Raw genomic sequence first — 17,371 nt, 5'->3', positions numbered from 1 at the left:
CTACCAAGAAATTCTTGAATGTTTGCCACTGACCTCTGTGCATTTATAGATACTGCATAATGTTCTAGGGTATACACTAGTTCACCCGTTGCCCTTGCCAGACCCCTTTGGCCTCATTGTTGCCCTATGCAAACAAAGTGCTTTACTGAAAGTGCTCCCCTGTAGCTGCATAGTAGCAGGGAAAGTTGACAGGAGCAGTTGAGCAGTTTTTCAGAGAAATGTATGCATAATTTGTTGATCTACCTCCTTGAGGAAACACCTAATATGGTCCTAGAAATTCCTGAATTCCCCAGATCACCGTTTGTGTTAGCCTAGCACAATGGCTTTGAATCTTCTCAACTGTTTGTTCATTTATTTAGGCCAGTTTTTCCTCTGCAGCCCTTGTAATATCTGCAATTTGCCTCCTTTTGTAAATGTAGGGAGTGCCAGATCTTAAAGCTTTTGTCCGGTTCTTAATAAATCTTTTTAAAAAAGGGATGATAAGGATTTTTAACACTTGCATCCTAAGCTTTCTCTGTCTCAGTGACTTCTTTCTACTGCAGTAACATATCCATGGCCAGAGGCAGCCTTAGGAAATACAGGCTCCAGTACAGAGAGAAAGGTATTTGGTTCTTAACACCAACATACTCCTTCGCTTCAGGCCTAGTCAAACATAGTATGGCCCTAGCTGTGCTTTCTGAGAACAATGTTTCTGTTGTATTGTGCTACCTCTGCACTTGCAAATGTGCAGGCAGTGTATGTAAAAACCTCAAAATGTTCATAGGCTAGAACATATAGTTGGTCCTCTCTACTTTGTATGCTTTTTGGTTGTGTTCCTCTTATATACACCAATTGTCTACTAACTGTGTGTCATTTTGTTACCATACCTCCACTTGCCAAAAATACTAAGCTTGCAGAGAACTTAAGAGTTCACATGCGAAATAAGCACATTTGTGTATTTATCAGCACAAGAGCCCTGAGCATAATGCTTCTCTGCTGCCTGGCCAAGTTTCAGCAAGTCTAGAAGAACCATCTCTGTGTTGGAAGGCACTGGTTTGGGCCAGTTGAAGGGGATGGTGTTTGATTCTTAGCCAAATTCTTTTGTGTGTGTGAATGTTAACTCTGCCTGCTCTTGGCAGCACCTGTTTGCTCTGGCAGTAGATGAAGATCCTGAGGTTCGAAAGAATGTTTGCCGAGCACTGGTGATGCTGCTAGAGGTGCGGATTGATCGACTGATCCCTCACATGCATAGTATCATCCAGGTAAGTGCCTTTTTTCTACGGAGCTGGTCCTCTTAAAATGCTGCCTTGCCTTTGTTTGTTTCAGCCACTAGGACTCTAAATGTGCCACCAAGTCTGCCTGAAGCTGATGGGAGCCGATTTGGCATTTCATCTCTTGATAGCATTCCATGTTAGTGGGTCAATACTGTGACTGAGTAGGCATAATTATGCCACTTGTTTGGTGGAGTGGTTACTTCATGAATTGATGCTGCTGACCTGGCAGGTCAAAGCAAAATGCTGCTGCATTTTGATGGTAAACGTCATCATTCTATGAGACAGATGCAGCAAAGGCAGTAGCTGTCTCTAAGCCAAAGTTACATGTTGGTCCTCTTGTTTCCTTCCAGTACATGTTGCAGAGGACCCAGGATAGTGATGAGAATGTGGCGCTGGAAGCGTGTGAATTCTGGTTGACCCTGGCTGAACAACCCATCTGCAAGGAGGTGCTCTCTTCACACCTGGTGCAGTGAGTAGCTTTGCCTTTGCAGTACTAGCATTCTGAGTTGCATGTTATGAAGCCCAGTTTTACTTTGCTTCCTGTTTGACTTTAAGTCATGGCTAGGGGCTGCCACCCCTGCTTGCTCCATTCACCAACCCTTTTGTTGACCCTCCACCAATCCAATTCCTCCTTCCTTTACACCTGACCAATCTCCATCTCTTTAGACCTCACCCATCCCCTGAGCCCCACCCCCTTTTAAGGGAAGGAGAGATGCTTTAGCAAACTATTCTGAAGCACCTTCCCCACTTCGTTAAATAGCTCGCCTGGGCCACCTGCCACCCATGCTGCTTGCCTGCTTGATGTTCTTTCACCATGCTGGCTGCCATGCAAAATGCAGCATGACAGCAGCCTTACATTTTTATGTATATTGTACATTTGTACATGTATATTGTACATTTTATGTACAATAGGGCAGTGAGACTCCTGGATATCTTAGACTTACTAGATTTGAAGGGGCTTGGGCATCTGCATGTCCATTCTCCCTGCACATGGTATTATTGCATGTTTCTTCGGCTGTAGCTTTGTGCAAAAACAAATTAAATTAAGGCAAAAGCTGGCATGTTGCTAAGCTAGTTTTGCTCAGCTGAGCTTTATCTTTACTTTCATATTTTAAGCATATATGCTTATTGTCCAGGTAGGCAACCTAAGGCCTTTTAAATCCGGCTCACGGACAGTCCGGGAATCAGCGTGTTCTTACAGGAGTAGAATGTGTCCTTTTATTTTAAATGCATCTCTGGGTTATTTGTGGGGCATAGGAATTCGTTCTCCCCCCCCCTTCAAAATATAGTCCGGCCCACCACATGGTCTGAGGGATGGTGGACTGGCTCACAGCTGAAAAAGGTTGCTGACCCCTGTTATAGTCTATCTAGTGAATCTAGTACAGGGCTGTTCCAAATTAGAGATGTGGAGCCCTTCAACATTCCTTCAATTCTGTTTTTCCTGCAGTTCATCATTACTGCAATGTTGGGGAGAATTGCCAGATACATGCAGTATGACTGAGCATTCAGAGCTGGGACAGAAAGGGATTTTTAAAATGGAAGAGGAGTTCAAGGGAAAGGTGGCTACTATGGAGTTGCTTTGCATACTTGTTGCATGCCCAGAGTACCTGTTTCTCTTTCCAACTTGGCAGCAGAGAATAGCATTTTGTGCTAGCTACAACCTTGTGGGCGTGGTATTGCATGGATTATAAATTACTGTTGTACTTTTCTATCTGGCAGTAGTAGCACTTACACTAAGCAGTGTGTAAACGCTTGCTTTTGCTGCAAGGAAATCTGCATTGTAGGGAGCATTATCTGAACAGTCAGAAGCTACTGAAATGCCACCTCCACATGCACAAAACATTACTGCTCCTATTTGGCAATGATTAACTTCAGCACCTACTGTGGTCTATGTCATTCTTACCCAGAACCCAGTTGGTGAATCACTTTTTCTCCTCCTTTTCCTTAACAGATTGATTCCAATTTTGGTGAACGGAATGAAGTATTCTGAAATTGACATCATATTGTTAAAGGTATTTGTTTCCAACTTAGGATTTAATATAATATATATTTCCACCTTCCTCTGGGTTTTACATTCCTCAGCCGCAACCTGTTTACTGAGCATAACAAATGAAAAGGATTCTGTGTTGTAGCATCTCAAATCTCATTCATCTTTACCCCACTCTTGTTGCTGACCATCCTTACAGGCACAGTGCATGGCAGTATGGTTGGCAAATTTTCCACAACAAGGAAACTTTACCCTTTCTTTCAGTTCTGGTAGTTTAGGAGCCTCATTCCTCAACGCTGTAAATTATTCCTTGTCCTATTCCTAAAATTGAGCATACCGAGAGACTGCCCATCCCCTTCATAAGTAGTTGGCATTTTAAATGTACTAGTTCTTTTCTACTGAAGCTGGGTCTGTGGTGCTGGGGGTTTCACTGGAACTTCTGCAAGTTCCATCATGAGCCGCACCTATATGCTGACTGAATACCAAGTCTTTATAAGAAAAATTCTTCCTAAGACTACAGACTAGGGTTATGGGCTTGATCAGCTGAGTTAAAACACTTTTTCTGAGTTTCTTGGCTGCAAAAAACCCCAGGTGACTTTAACTATGTTTTGCCCCATTTAGTATAAGTCAGGGTCAGTCTCACATGCTTGCACCCTCCCAAGTCAGTGGCCAATCACATGCATTCTTGGAAATGATGCATAACCTTCAGCCTGACAACTGTGATGGGTTGTTGTATTCGTCCTGTCTGATCCATGGATGCATGATGTGAAGAGTCCCAAGAGGACTGGAGGGTTACCATCTTTGCCAGGGTTTACTTTGACATAAAGTAACAATCTATCCCACCAAGAACAAGAAATATTGTACTGTTTTGCAAGAGCTCATTTCCCTGGCAGACGAGACTCTGTATTAAATGGGCTTCCATGTGCTCCCTCTACTCAATATCAGGGTGATGTGGAAGAGGATGAAGCCATCCCTGACAGTGAGCAGGATATCAAGCCTCGTTTCCACAAATCACGCACAGTTACCCTGCAGCATGAGGAGGAACGGCTACAGGATGATGAAGATGGAGAGGATGAGGATGATGACGATGACACGCTATCTGACTGGAATCTGAGTGAGTTGGGGAAGAGTTGTGCAGTGCTTTTGAGATGGGAAAGTGCCAACTATGAGGGTGCCAGGAGCTAGTAGAGTGGAGCACTGGGCACTTAACTGACTTGATACCATTCCTTTTCATTTGTGATGGTATGGGGCAAATGCCTCTGAATACCAGTTCCTGAGAATCGCAGGTGGGCGAAGTGTTGTTGTGCTTATGTCCTGCTTGTAGACTGTCCTCAAGCACCTGGTTGGCCACTGTGAGAACAGAATGTTGGACAAGATGGGCCATTAGGCTGATTCTTCAGACTCTTATGTGGGAAGAAGATACACACCAAAGGAGCTTATTCATTGGTCCAATTTGTTTTTTGTTAAAAAGATACTTCTTGTTTATTAAACAAGTTGCTGGAATAGCACAGCTTGGGATTTTCTTACCCCTAAAAGATACTTTCTTCCTTGCATGTTATCCTAAAGCGAGTGCTTTTTTCCCTGCTTGTCTCTTCCCTAAAAGACTCTCTGTTCCCAAAGAGTTTACTCTGTGCAATGCATAGGGAGTCACTTTATGCTGGAGAGCAGGACCAAATAGTGGCCAAGGCTCCACTCGCCAGATTGATCAGTCACCTCTGCATTATGACCATCTGTGGCATAAGGAGGAATGAAATCCAGCTGGGAGCTCCTGAGTGGAACCAATTGTGCCCCAAAGCAGTGAGGCTCATATTCAGGCCCAAACACAAACAGCGCAAGTTCAAGAGTGCAAAGGAACAACAGTAAGGCACTCCAAAGTTCCTCCTGTGTTCTTTTGCAGCTGTGGTTTTATCTGTCTTGTACCTCCTGCTATCAGTTGAATGACAGTTGGGCGAGACTGACCCAGAACAACTTTGCAGGCCAAATTGGGAGACCTTATGGGCCTAATTTGGCTCATGGACCAGAGCTTTCCCACTGGTGCTCTGTGCAGATTCTACCACATAGCCCCATGTCTCCTACAGGAAAATGCTCTGCTGCCGCCCTTGATGTCTTGGCCAATGTCTTCAGAGATGAGCTCCTCCCACATCTGCTCCCGCTGCTCAAGGGGCTACTCTTCCACCCCGAGTGGGTCATCAAGGAGTCGGGAATCCTCGTTCTAGGGGCCATTGCTGAAGGTGAGTTCTATAATTGTATCACTTAAACTAGGGGTTTGCATTTGCAAAAAGGGGAAGGCATTGGCAGCAACTTCATGTGAACAACAATTTGGCAGCCCTCTGATATGCCTAGAAAGTATGCTGAACGTATTTTCTTGCATTTCTAGGCTGCATGCAGGGCATGGTTCCATACCTCCCTGAATTGATTCCCCACTTGATCCAATGTCTCTCTGACAAGAAGGCCCTAGTGCGCTCCATTGCCTGCTGGACCCTGAGCCGTTATGCCCACTGGGTTGTGAGCCAACCCCCAGATATGTATCTCAAGCCTCTGATGACAGAGCTGCTCAAGCGGATTCTTGACAGCAACAAGAGAGTACAGGAGGCTGCTTGCAGGTAACCTGCTCATTGCATCACTTCACTTGATGCACATTTGAACAAGTTTGTTTATCAAAACAGTGTAAGCTCAGAGGGCCTGAATATACTTCTCTTCTGATGGTTCTTTGCAATCTATAGCCATTTCTGCTTGAATGTAGAAGTATTTCCCAGGATGCTTTAGCAGAGTCTTTGGTCTGTTATGGTTAAGCATTTGAGTTGGGCAAAACGAAACACAGAAGCTATGTCTATCTAGATCAGGTATAATGTGTGAAAATTTAAGAGTACCTTAAAATTGATGCACATCTTGACGCCTTGTTTCTAACTTAGAACCAGACTAGATTCTAGAGTATCTCTGAGCCACAGATCTACCCTTCTTAGACTCATCGTCTCTCCTGCACCCTTCAGGTTTTCTCTGGATGTGATGAAGAACTTGAAATTTGAGCTCTGCAGTGATAGTTCATATATTCGTACTGTCTGACCCAGAGAAATTCCCTTATACTTCAGATCAAAGAGTGGCATAGTTGACTCTTGTGCAGTGAAACTGATCTCTTAAGTGCCCAGGATAGCATAGCTGTCAACCCTCCCTGCTGTTTCCCAATGCTAAAATAAGGGAATTTCCCACAAAAAAGGAAAAGGTTGACAGCTATGGGATAGAAATTATCCAGACATCTGTGGTTTTCAATCTTTCCAGCTTCTGGTGCTGCTTTCACTTTGGTCACGCCCACCACTTTTTTTTTCTTACAACCTTAATTTTAGTGCATTTGCCACCCTTGAAGAAGAGGCCTGCACAGAGCTGGTCCCATACCTCAGCTTCATTCTGGATACTTTGGTTTTTGCATTTGGGAAATACCAGCATAAGAACCTGCTGATCCTGTATGATGCGATTGGCACCTTGGCTGATTCTGTTGGGCACCACCTCAACCAGCCGGTATGTGCATTCTTCCTTTTGGCATTAACAGTGGAACCTGCTAGCATTTAATCAGCATGGCTGGTTGTGTCCTCTTACCTCTTCTCATTGGGGTGAAATACTGTCAGCATAATACTAAACTAATTATTGAATGCAGGGCAGTCCAAATACGTGAATGTTTTTCCTTCATTAGTGTGATGAACAAAACCCACTGTAGTTTAACTACATGTACACCACATGAGATATTGCAGGTGGAAGGTCTAGAGAAGGGAAGCCCAGAAATGCTTATTTCACTGTTCTTGAGGCTGTGTGTGTACTACTTTATATTTAAAGTTGTTGTTTTTTTTTTACAATCAATCAGTATATAAATTTTATAAATTAAAATTACTACTGACAGGAAGAGCATAATGAAAGGGCAGTGTGCTGTAGTGGATAAAGTGAGGGGCTAGGGTTCATATTCTCACTCAGCCATGAAGCTCACTGGATGAACCTGGCCGCTCTTTTGCAAATCTCAAGAGTTTTTGTGAAAATAAAATGGAGAGGGAGGAACCATATAGGCTGCCTTTTGCCCCTTGGAGGAAAGTCAAGTTATAAACATAGCAAATAAATGCAGCTCAGTAGAAGAGCATTCTTTCTACGCAGACAATCCCACATTCAATCTTGGAAATCTCAAATTAAAGGATCTCTGGTGGCGCGGCCAATTAAAACAAAGTCTGTAGCTCTCCAGGGTCTTGGGAGAGCAGACAGTATTTGGTTAGGTGAACCAGTGGCATGACTTGATACAAGGCACCATTGTAGTTCCATATATGATTAGGGAGAACTGCTACTTGGTGGAACCGTTACGAGACAGATTTTCCATTTTTTCTACTTTGTATTATTGACTACAGAATAAAGTAGTATGGTGTGAGTCTTAAAATAAGGTATACCAGTGATTTCTATGATGCTGTGACACTGCAAAAAGTTACTTTAGTGTCATGCAGGTAGAAGTGGTTACAGGTTCCTTTGCTATTATGCAACTGCAAATGCTAGTGAGGTAAAATATTAGTCTTGTGCTGCTTCTACACAAATAATTATTGTTATAAGGCAAATGTCAAGCACACATACTTAGTAGTCTTATTTGTCAAGCATAATATTGTTTTTCCTACTGATGCTGTTTCTACTTTTTCGTATTTGGTATAAATCTGCTATTTATCAAGCCCTAGTCCCTTCTGCTTCTCCAGACAAAATTATTTTTCTCTGAAATAATAACCCGTTCAGAGTGGTTGGGAAACACTCAGAAGTCTGGTTTTATGGAATTATAGTAGTAGTCGTGGTCTGACAGTATCTGCACACTGAGCCCAGAAACAGTGATGACCAATGAAAATACAAGACATTCGAATCCTGAAGCTACATGTTGAGTGTTTTTCAGTTCTGAAGGATTCTGGGCTCACTTTGTGATACTGGCAGTGGTTGGGACTACAGCATGATCATAACTGGTCATAACTGGTCTTCTCTTACCCAGGAATATATCCAAAAACTGATGCCACCGCTGATACAGAAGTGGAATGAGCTAAAGGACGAAGACAAAGATCTTTTCCCTCTCTTAGAAGTAAGTGGCCAGCCATTAACTTTGGTGGGCTCTAATGCTTCAGTTGAAAGAACTAAGCTCCATTGTGCATAATGACCGTGCTGCTCTGAGTCTAAGGCAATGTCCGTCCGTCCCTTCTTTCTGACAGGAAGTATATTTAATATAGTGTATTGGAAATCAGCAAAAAATGTACTGTTGCATGTTGAGAAATATAGACATTTTGGTTCCCGGGCAGGCTCCTTGTCCTCAATACACAATTCTAGCTGTTTGAAATAAACACATGAAAGGGGCAAGTTTTTTTTATGTCCTGTTCATGACTGAGCTTAAGTGGTTTTGTGTCATATGGTTTCATTGATAATAAGGGCAAGACAATGTGCATGCCAAGTGGTCCTCCATGCATGTCTTTTGAGTTGCTGTCTGTTATTTCTACAGTGTTTGTCATCTGTTGCAACTGCACTCCAAAGCGGCTTCCTCCCATACTGTGAACCTGTCTACCAGCGCTGTGTGACACTTGTGCAGAAGACCCTTGCCCAAGCCATGGTAGGATAGGCTGTTGTTTTTTGGTTTTGTTTTTTTAAAAAGTATGGTGTATATAACACTTAAGTGTTGATCAGAGAAGGGGATCACATGTGGGCAAATTAACCATAACTGGCAGTAATAAAAGCTAGCATTAACCATCATATGGACCTCCCATCAACTAGGCAACTGAAACTTACCCTTTGCTTTAACAGTACAAGTGTTTCTGTTCAAACTGTTGCTCAGTGAAGCTTGCTATGGCCTTGTTGAGGCTTCATGTTTTCTTTGAGGTAAATGGTTCTCTGTTCTCAAATTCGTAGATGTATAGTCAACACCCAGACCAATACGAGGCTCCTGATAAAGATTTCATGATTGTTGCTCTTGACTTGCTGAGTGGATTGGCTGAAGGTCTGGGATGTCACGTGGAGCAGCTTGTGGCCCGGAGCAATATAATGACTCTCCTGTTCCAGTGCATGCAGGTGGGTGAGAGAGTCCCGCGTTCAATGTGTAATGACTACTTTAGGCCAGTTCATAGCTTCTGGGACCCTGGGATTTCTCAGCCCCAGCCAAGAACTTGAATTCAGAAGTACTTGAGATTAGGCTCACCATTTGTTTTCCAAAATTTAGACTAATGTTAATAAAGCTTACTTTACAAGTAAGCTAGAGAAGTAAGAGCTAGAAAACAATAAGATGAGAATTAGCTGACAAAAGCACTGTATCATCAATGCCTCTGTCAATGGGAAGAAATCAGGTTTTGAGGGTGGTATGGGTGATGTGTTCTGCTTCATGTACTGTTCTACACTTGAGAATTATAGGCTTTAGTAAATTATTGAATATGATAGGGGACTGGATAGATGCTGAGAAACTAAGTGGGGAAAATAAGTTAGAATAATTGTAGCAGAAGCTGCAAGAATAATTGGGTGAATCCAAAGAGTAAAAAAAAACCTGGAGCAGGAAGCAAGAGTCACAGAGTGTGCCTTTCAAAAGGATGTTGGACGAGGTTGTTAATGCATTCTGTGTTGTAAGAAGAGGTGGGGGGTGGGGGTAAACATCAGTTGCAAGGTTTCCCTGACTTAAGAGCCTCCTGCTATCTTGGGAAGCAGAGCTAGACAGAACCAGCAATGGATAGTTCTGTTCTGGTATTTCTGAGGGGGGTCTGTCCCTATTAACAGCCAAATTCCTTCCATCTGCACAAGGCTCCTTCGTAATAATTTTAACAGGGAAGGAGAGTTTATCACTGTCTTTTATGAGAGACCTGTTGAGTGCAGATCCAGAAAAAGTAATGATTAGTGAATAAATAAGTTTGCATCCAAATTTAATTTCATATCCTGGATCTTGCACAACTACTTTGTTTTCCCTCTATCACTTAACAAGTGAGCACCCACCATTATGTCAGACTGAGACACTGCAGTAGGCCTGGGCGATATATTAATATATTGCCCAGGACCAGTATGTGGGGGCAGACCACGATGACAGCTTCACTTAGCGGTATATTGCTGGTGAAACTGTCACCACTCTTGAATCCCTTTGCTTCCAGTGCCCAGCACGCTGAGGGAGAAACAAACTGGCTGGGAGCTGCAGCCAAAGGGACACAAGCAGCAATGGTTTCATCAGCAATATACCACTGAATATACCACTGGTGAAAGCGCCATTGCACTCTGCCCGGGCAGAATCAAGCTGAATCGGCGAGGTGCCAATACAGCTTGCTTCTTCCTCCACTTCTTTAAACTGCTTGGCTAAGGAGCACACTCCTGCCCTCGCCTCAGCCAAGCAGTTTTACATAGCCCTCGACTGGCCACGGGCTCACATGAGCCAGCGGTGGGACGAGGGCTCTATTAAAGTGCTCCCTCTCCCAAGTTGAGAGAGCCCCAACCCCACTCCTGCTTGCACACAAGTAGGAGTGGGAGCAGGACTGGGAAGCGCGAAGTCCGTCCTTCCCAGCTGAGAGATCCCCAACCCCACCTGACTGCCTTCTCCAGGAGGGTGTGTTGCGCCTTTCCTCCCAGAAAGACAGAGCCCACCCTCCCGGTGGAAGGCAGCCAGGCGGTGTAGGGGCTCTTTGATGCTGCTGGGGGGCCCAGCGCTCACCAGCAGCCCCTCTCTGCAAGGCACAAATAAGGTGGCTTTGTACCTTGTGCCTTGCAGACTTCACCCGGGAGGGTGAGCTTCATCATTCCTCCTGAGGTGAACGACCCCCCACTGGAGGAAAGAGACAGCACACCTGCACAGGGGAAGGCAGTCAAACACAGAGCCTGATAGGTTCCATATGATTACTGCCACTTGGTGCGTCTTCGGAGAGTGGGGAGCAAGCGGGCAAGGTAGCTCGCCCACCCCGCATGCCAGTGAAGGCAGAAGGAGCTTGGCCAAGGAGCCCCAAGGTCCTTGCTGCTCTAACACAAATAGCAGGGGACTCTGGGCTGGCTCTGCTGGGGGCAGGAGCCTTTCCGCCCCCTGGCTGAGCAGCAGGCTGGGGCCAGCTGTATTGGCCACAGCCCATGAGACGCTGGGGTGAAAGTGCCTCAGCTCCCACAATGAGAGCTGTGGCTTTTTCACCCAGCATCTCACTGGTTGGGACCAATGCAGCTTTTTTCAACATTGCGGTATATTACCAAACTGCGATGTTTGGCTGGTGATACACTACAATGTTGAAAACCCAACATCGCCCAGCCCTACACTGCAGTCTAGGTGGTGCACACAACACTGTCCCTTCTATTTTTCCCCATTTTTTAATTGATTTTAACAGAATAAAAAATTAACAAACAAATACACCACTACAAACAACAAAAACAATAATACAAATATAAAACAAGAACAACACATAAATCTTAATACACCTATCTTACTTACTTAACATTGTAGGTTGACTTCCTCCCGTCCTCTCTTCCTGTGTTCCTTGAAAATCATCTTTAGTAATTTCTTTACATTATTATAATCACTGTTGTTAATTAAGTTTTACCTCTCTTCATATCTATAGTCCTTATCATTTATTCAAACAATTCTGCGTCTTAAATCTATCTTCTAAATCTACAGCCTGATTTATCTTTCAGCTTACTTCTAATCTTTCAGTAATTTTTTTAATACAATTTAAATTTCTTCCAACAACACTGTCCCTTCTAAACTTCCTTGCTCTCCCTGTAGGACACCATGCCAGAGGTTCGGCAGAGCTCATTTGCACTCCTAGGAGACCTTACCAAAGCCTGTTTCATGCATGTCAAGCCATGCATTGGTAGGTACCTGTTGAGTTCTTGTTGTGTGACCTTACGTTTCTTGGCATGATAGTAGTGATCTTTGTGTTAATACTGTTTTTAATCCCAAAGTCTGAGAGGGACCAAGATAGCTGCTAGCAGTTATAATAGCTCTCAAGTGGTAACAGATTTTGGTATATGTTGTACAGTATTTGGAGGAAGAAACATACCTGCCTTGGTTTTCTTTTATGAAAAACAGGTTTTTGCCATAATGCTGTTAGGGCCTTGTGTAGTAGTTTAGAGGGGGCATAGCTAAGTTGTAGAGCTCATGCTTTACATGCATAAAGTCCCAGTTTTAATCATTGGTGCACAAAACAAAGAAAAAGATTAACCAGCAGGTATTTTCCTGGCAGATTAACCACACAGACGCTGCTGGGTTTAAGTCTGTCTTGCAGTCCAGGCAGGAAACCTCATTGATTACTTTGAATCCTCTTCCTTCCTGTCTTGACATCTTGTTTTAACACCAGTCCAGACAGACATTCTTTCTCCTTCTCTGTCTTTTGTGCTTTCTGATTGCTTCCATCTTTTTTGTCAACCTGCTTTCTTGGGGAATCTTCATAAGGCTCTCTCCATCTTGACTACTCAAACCCCTGGCCTCTGTTCCCATTTGATTGCTAATGTTCAAAGTAGCTTCATCACATTAATCAGAAAGGTGGCGGATTTAAGTACCTTGTCAGTTCAGGGCAATCTTTGCATTTTTCAAAAAGACAAAGTAATCCTCAGAATAGATCTGTCCTACATTCTTAAGGTGAGCTCCACCTTCCATAGGTCACAAGAACTGAACCCCCCCTTCTTTTGCCATCTCAAAAGGTATATAGAAGTACTAGATGAAATACAAAGAGTGAGGAAAAATATCAGTATGTGGTCCTAAACAACACCTGTCAGTCACAGAGACAATTCAGGGCTAAATGATCCAATGGTATGATGATAGCCAGAAATTTGCTACTGTTACCAGAACTATGAAGGAAAATATCCAGAGGTGCTGTAGTAGTCATGTGCTTTATTTAGAAAAAGATCAGTGCTTAAAGTTTTACAACTCTCTTCAAGGGTACTTTCCATTTTCAGCTCCTTTCAGAGAGAACAGGTTCTTTTTCTTCGCCCTCCTAGATTTATTGCTGCTATTGAGACATGTTGACAATGCCAATATATGAGTGCAGGAAACTGATGTATCAGAGTCCAAATACTGTGGAAATGTACCCTTTCTCATTTTGGTTTTGAATGTAGCATAGATTCAAGACTCAGTATTCTGATATTGCAGCTAAGGGCTATGGGTACATTATTTTCTCAAATGTTTCTGGGTGAAAAAATATGCCCTCTTCTCCAGTAAGACTGCAGTGCATTTAAATTTTATTTTATTTTTACATGCAACAAAATGTTATGTAACTGTCTTTGTATATTTTGGATTAATAGAAAACCAATAACATCAGGTGTTTGTTTGTTTTTTAAAGTGCAATGCACCCTGGAAGTTGGGCAGAGTTGGGGAAGAATTTAGCATAGTGCTGTGGCAGTTGTTTTAAGTTTGTATTTTGTGTATTGTATTCCATTTATTTTGTGCCTCCCCCATGATATGTTTTAAATAAATAAAACAATGTGTCATCTTAGCTGTGCCAAAGGCCAAAACTGGGGCTGTCATACAAACCTGAGTTAGAGCATTGATCTTGTTTGGAAACTGGTTTGGAGGACTAAGGACATCTTTGCCTTGGTGCTAGTCAGTGCTGGCTAAATTGCTCGAGTTTTATTTGCCCTATTCTGTTAATGTAGTTGTTTGCTTTTGGTTGGATTTCTGTGTGTCTTGCCCTTAGATCAAAATACAGTGGTAACTCGTGTTACGTACCGTCCCCCTTACGAATGCTGTGATTTACACGCTCCGCTAACCAGGAAGTAGATACCCTTTGTTGTGACCTTTGCCCCGGGATGTGAGCGGAAGTTGCGCTCTGGCAGCGCAGCAGCCGTGGGAGGCACCAAGAAAGCGCACCTCATGTTACGAGCAGTTTCCTGTTACGAACGGACCTCCAGAATGGATTAAGTATGTAACACGAGGTACCACTGTAGTGTAGGGAATGCAATAAATACTTCAGTTAAACCAATACATGTCTCTTCTCTTCAGCTGAATTCATGCCCATCCTAGGGACCAATCTGAATCCAGAATTCATTTCTGTTTGCAATAATGCCACCTGGGCTATTGGAGAGATCTGCATGCAGATGGGTAAGTCTACCAGGTACCCACAGTAATTTTTAAGCAGCTAGCTTTGTACTGCCATGCCATTCAGCAGTGGTATCCTCTTCTAGCTCCTTATAGGAGAAAAATGCAACTTCCGACTGTTAGGTTGGGTAGGTGTTTGGCTGTTAAGTTGACTTATCTTCCTACATGATAGCGGTGTAACAGCAGAAATTTCTAAGTTTCAGCAAAGTGTAACTAAATTTGTTTCTACTATTCACATAATAAGGTCCTTGGCCCTACATTATGGATAGCTTATGAGAGTCTCGAATTACAGCTACAATACTATGTCTAGTATTGTATCTAGAAGCATGTGATTTCCTCCTGTATGTCAAATGGAGCAGGGTATTGTGTAGCAATTCAAGGTTGATAACCTGATTCTTGGAGCTATCTATGACTCAGCTGATCATTTCTTCCTTACCAGGGGCTGAAATGCAACCATATGTTCAAATGGTCCTGAATAACCTTGTGGAGATAATCAACAGGCCAAACACCCCAAAAACACTTCTAGAGAACACAGGTGAGGGTGGACTCCTAATTCTGTCTTAATTGCATTTCCTTTTGCTACTCTTATGCTTATTATCAAACTGTTGATAATAAGTTTTCACTCATCTGCTTTGGAAATGGGAACTGACTCTTTCATGCTGGAGCACATGACCAGTTGTGGAGAAGTCCAATTAAATCTTGGAGTTCTGTGACTATTCCTCCACTAACACTGCACTAATTCTAAGAAGTCTTCTTGTTTCTGTTGCCTGTTGAGAGTCCCATGGGGGACATGATCCTATATCAAAGAGCTAATTTCCTTTTCTGGAAGTCTCTTCTGGCCTTTTCTGCACACAGCATTTGCAAATGGCTCTTGAACACCATATTTCCCCCCTAATACTTTTTACAACTGCACTACGTCCTGTGATGCCATGTGTCCCCTTATAAATCCTGCCTTCCAAACTCATGATGCTACAGAATAGACAAGGCTGCTGCTTTGTGCAGTTGTGACAGGCTTGTTTCTCTCCCCTTTCTAGCCATCACGATTGGACGCTTGGGTTACGTCTGCCCTCAGGAGGTGGCACCGATGCTGCAGCAGTTTATCAGACCTTGGTTAGTGTTTATACTCAGACAGGAGATGTGGCTTTTTGGGCTCACTTTGCGGGGGTGCGATACACAGGGGCCACCCTCTCAATCTGTCAGCTTCATTCTAGAACAAGTTGATTGCATTCAGAGGCATTTTGCTCAATCAGTTTTTGTCCAGCCTTGATTCATATTTGTCTCAGTCAGTACATCATCCGTCAAGGTTGTGTTTCTTTTAGAGGGATATCACCATTTTTCTGAGCACTGGTTGGGATCCAGTGTTGCATGAGTGGACGTCTGGTGGTGAAGTGAGACTTTAACTTTATTTTTACACCCTGTAGCCAGTTGTGCACCTCCCAAATCTCTGGAGGGTCCCCCAGCCCTTGAAAGCAGATTTTGTGTACAGGGGGTTGCAGGGTGGATGGCAGGAAGGTTAAATCCTGTTCAAGTAGAAATCCACACTGTGCAATACAAACTATTTAGACAATATATACAGTGCAAAGAGAGTGATACAGATAGTGCATCTATTAGTATTGTACTTGTGCCAAGGATATTGGGCAACTGCTAGATATTCCCTGCGATGCTGTCTAGTGACAAGCTGCAGAACTCCTCGTACATCCTGCTCACCTCTCTTGTCTCTTCTCCCCTCCTGCCACTATGTAGCAACTCTTTGAATGACTCCATCTTCACACTCTAATTGCACAGTGGTCATCCATCAGTATTTTTGAGAATGCAAAACACACATGGAGCACACTTTTTTCTTCTGTGGGAAATTACTAAAATGTAATTAGTCACATTTAGATTTGTTCAGCTTTCTGCCACCTTCAGTTGGGAGAGGGATTTGCAGCCTTATCCCAACTATTGATCTGACTTTACATGGAATCCCCAAATATCCAGAAAGGAGTATTGTAATTGAATACTGGTATTAAAAAGCATGGTCAATAGAAGAGCACACCCTGGACAGGAGATACTTGATCTTCAGTGAGTCTTGATCCATACGTTTGTAACTTTTCCCCTGATTAAAAAATGCTAAGCCAGCTGTTCTACCTTAGCATTATTGCATGGATTTGGGGAAATGAGCTATTTTTGCTCTTCTCTGCCTCTCCAGTGTGCGAAGTGTTTGCTTTGGCTCCTAGGTGTACATCCCTCAGGAACATACGTGATAATGAGGAGAAGGACTCGGCCTTCCGTGGCATCTGTATGATGATTGGGGTAAACCCTGGTGGAGTTGTGCAGGTAATTATGTTGAGAGATTTTTCAGATGTTTCTGGGATACCTTTGATCACTAGGAAGGTCTCTGTGACAAATATATAGCAAATGGTTGAACCCCAAACAGCACAATTGCTGTATTTGGCTTCTTAAGGGCAAAGTACCCTGGCCTTCGACAGTTCTAGTTATTTTGTTTTATATTATCTGTTCTGGTTGCAAAAAGTTTACCTGCTTTTATAATTATAACTGTTTTACTGATTTTACTTTATGTTGCTCTAACCTGCCTTGGGACCTTATGGGAAAGGCGGGTAAAGAATCTTCATAAATAAATATATCCAAAGTCACATATATCTTACAGAATTATGCAATTTATATTGATACATCTGCAGTTGGAGTGCTGTGTGCTGCTTAGTGTCTTTTTCTTTGTGTTCCTGAGGTGCAGTACATTTTCCAAAATCTGTGCTGGTTTAGAATGGTAGGAAATCTCTAGTGATTCTAGTGACCTGGGATCTGTATTGAGTTTTCTCATTCTTCTGTAGGATTTTATTTTCTTCTGTGACGCTGTTGCTTCCTGGGTGAGCCCCAAGGATGATCTGAGGGACATGTTTTATAAGGTATGTCACTGCAGTGGATAGAGGCTTCTTTGGCCATGTACTAAAAGAATGGACTTTTGCTCGTAAGGTATTTGTGTTTGTCTGTCATGCTGGCATTGGGTGGGTGGGTTGAATACACTTAGACTTCCCCTTGACACGGATTGTTGTGTGTAGAATATTTATTGAAATCGCTAGCCACATTTTGGAGTAGGCAGTGTGGCTGACC

At 43.1% G+C, this 17,371-nt stretch overlaps 1 protein-coding gene and 1 non-coding gene across 3 annotated transcripts in view; both read left to right on the top strand.

Moving 5' to 3' along the window:
- TNPO2 (transportin 2) overlaps positions 1-17,371 on the top strand; it is a 32,823-nt gene that overhangs the window by 11,033 nt on the left and 4,419 nt on the right. For both annotated transcript variants that reach the window (XM_033139778.1, XM_033139777.1), the window contains exons 8-23: positions 1,119-1,241; positions 1,604-1,722; positions 3,205-3,265; positions 4,186-4,354; positions 5,319-5,471; positions 5,618-5,843; positions 6,582-6,753; positions 8,234-8,320; positions 8,732-8,839; positions 9,136-9,294; positions 11,954-12,041; positions 14,168-14,266; positions 14,703-14,798; positions 15,298-15,373; positions 16,480-16,579; positions 17,092-17,166. In XM_033139778.1, coding sequence (XP_032995669.1) covers positions 1,119-1,241; positions 1,604-1,722; positions 3,205-3,265; positions 4,186-4,354; positions 5,319-5,471; positions 5,618-5,843; positions 6,582-6,753; positions 8,234-8,320; positions 8,732-8,839; positions 9,136-9,294; positions 11,954-12,041; positions 14,168-14,266; positions 14,703-14,798; positions 15,298-15,373; positions 16,480-16,579; positions 17,092-17,166 — 1,911 coding nt within the window. The remainder of the gene's footprint in view (positions 1-1,118; positions 1,242-1,603; positions 1,723-3,204; positions 3,266-4,185; positions 4,355-5,318; positions 5,472-5,617; positions 5,844-6,581; positions 6,754-8,233; positions 8,321-8,731; positions 8,840-9,135; positions 9,295-11,953; positions 12,042-14,167; positions 14,267-14,702; positions 14,799-15,297; positions 15,374-16,479; positions 16,580-17,091; positions 17,167-17,371) is intronic.
- Positions 6,238-6,308, top strand: LOC117043078. The gene has a single exon (XR_004426157.1). It is a non-coding gene; the product is annotated as a small nucleolar RNA SNORD41 (small nucleolar RNA).

Source organism: Lacerta agilis, chromosome 2 (genome assembly GCF_009819535.1).
Source record: "Lacerta agilis isolate rLacAgi1 chromosome 2, rLacAgi1.pri, whole genome shotgun sequence".
NCBI classification, from domain to species: Eukaryota; Metazoa; Chordata; class Lepidosauria; order Squamata; family Lacertidae; genus Lacerta; species Lacerta agilis.
Note: the sequence above shows the minus strand (reverse complement) of the source record. Positions and strands in the feature narration are given on the sequence as shown.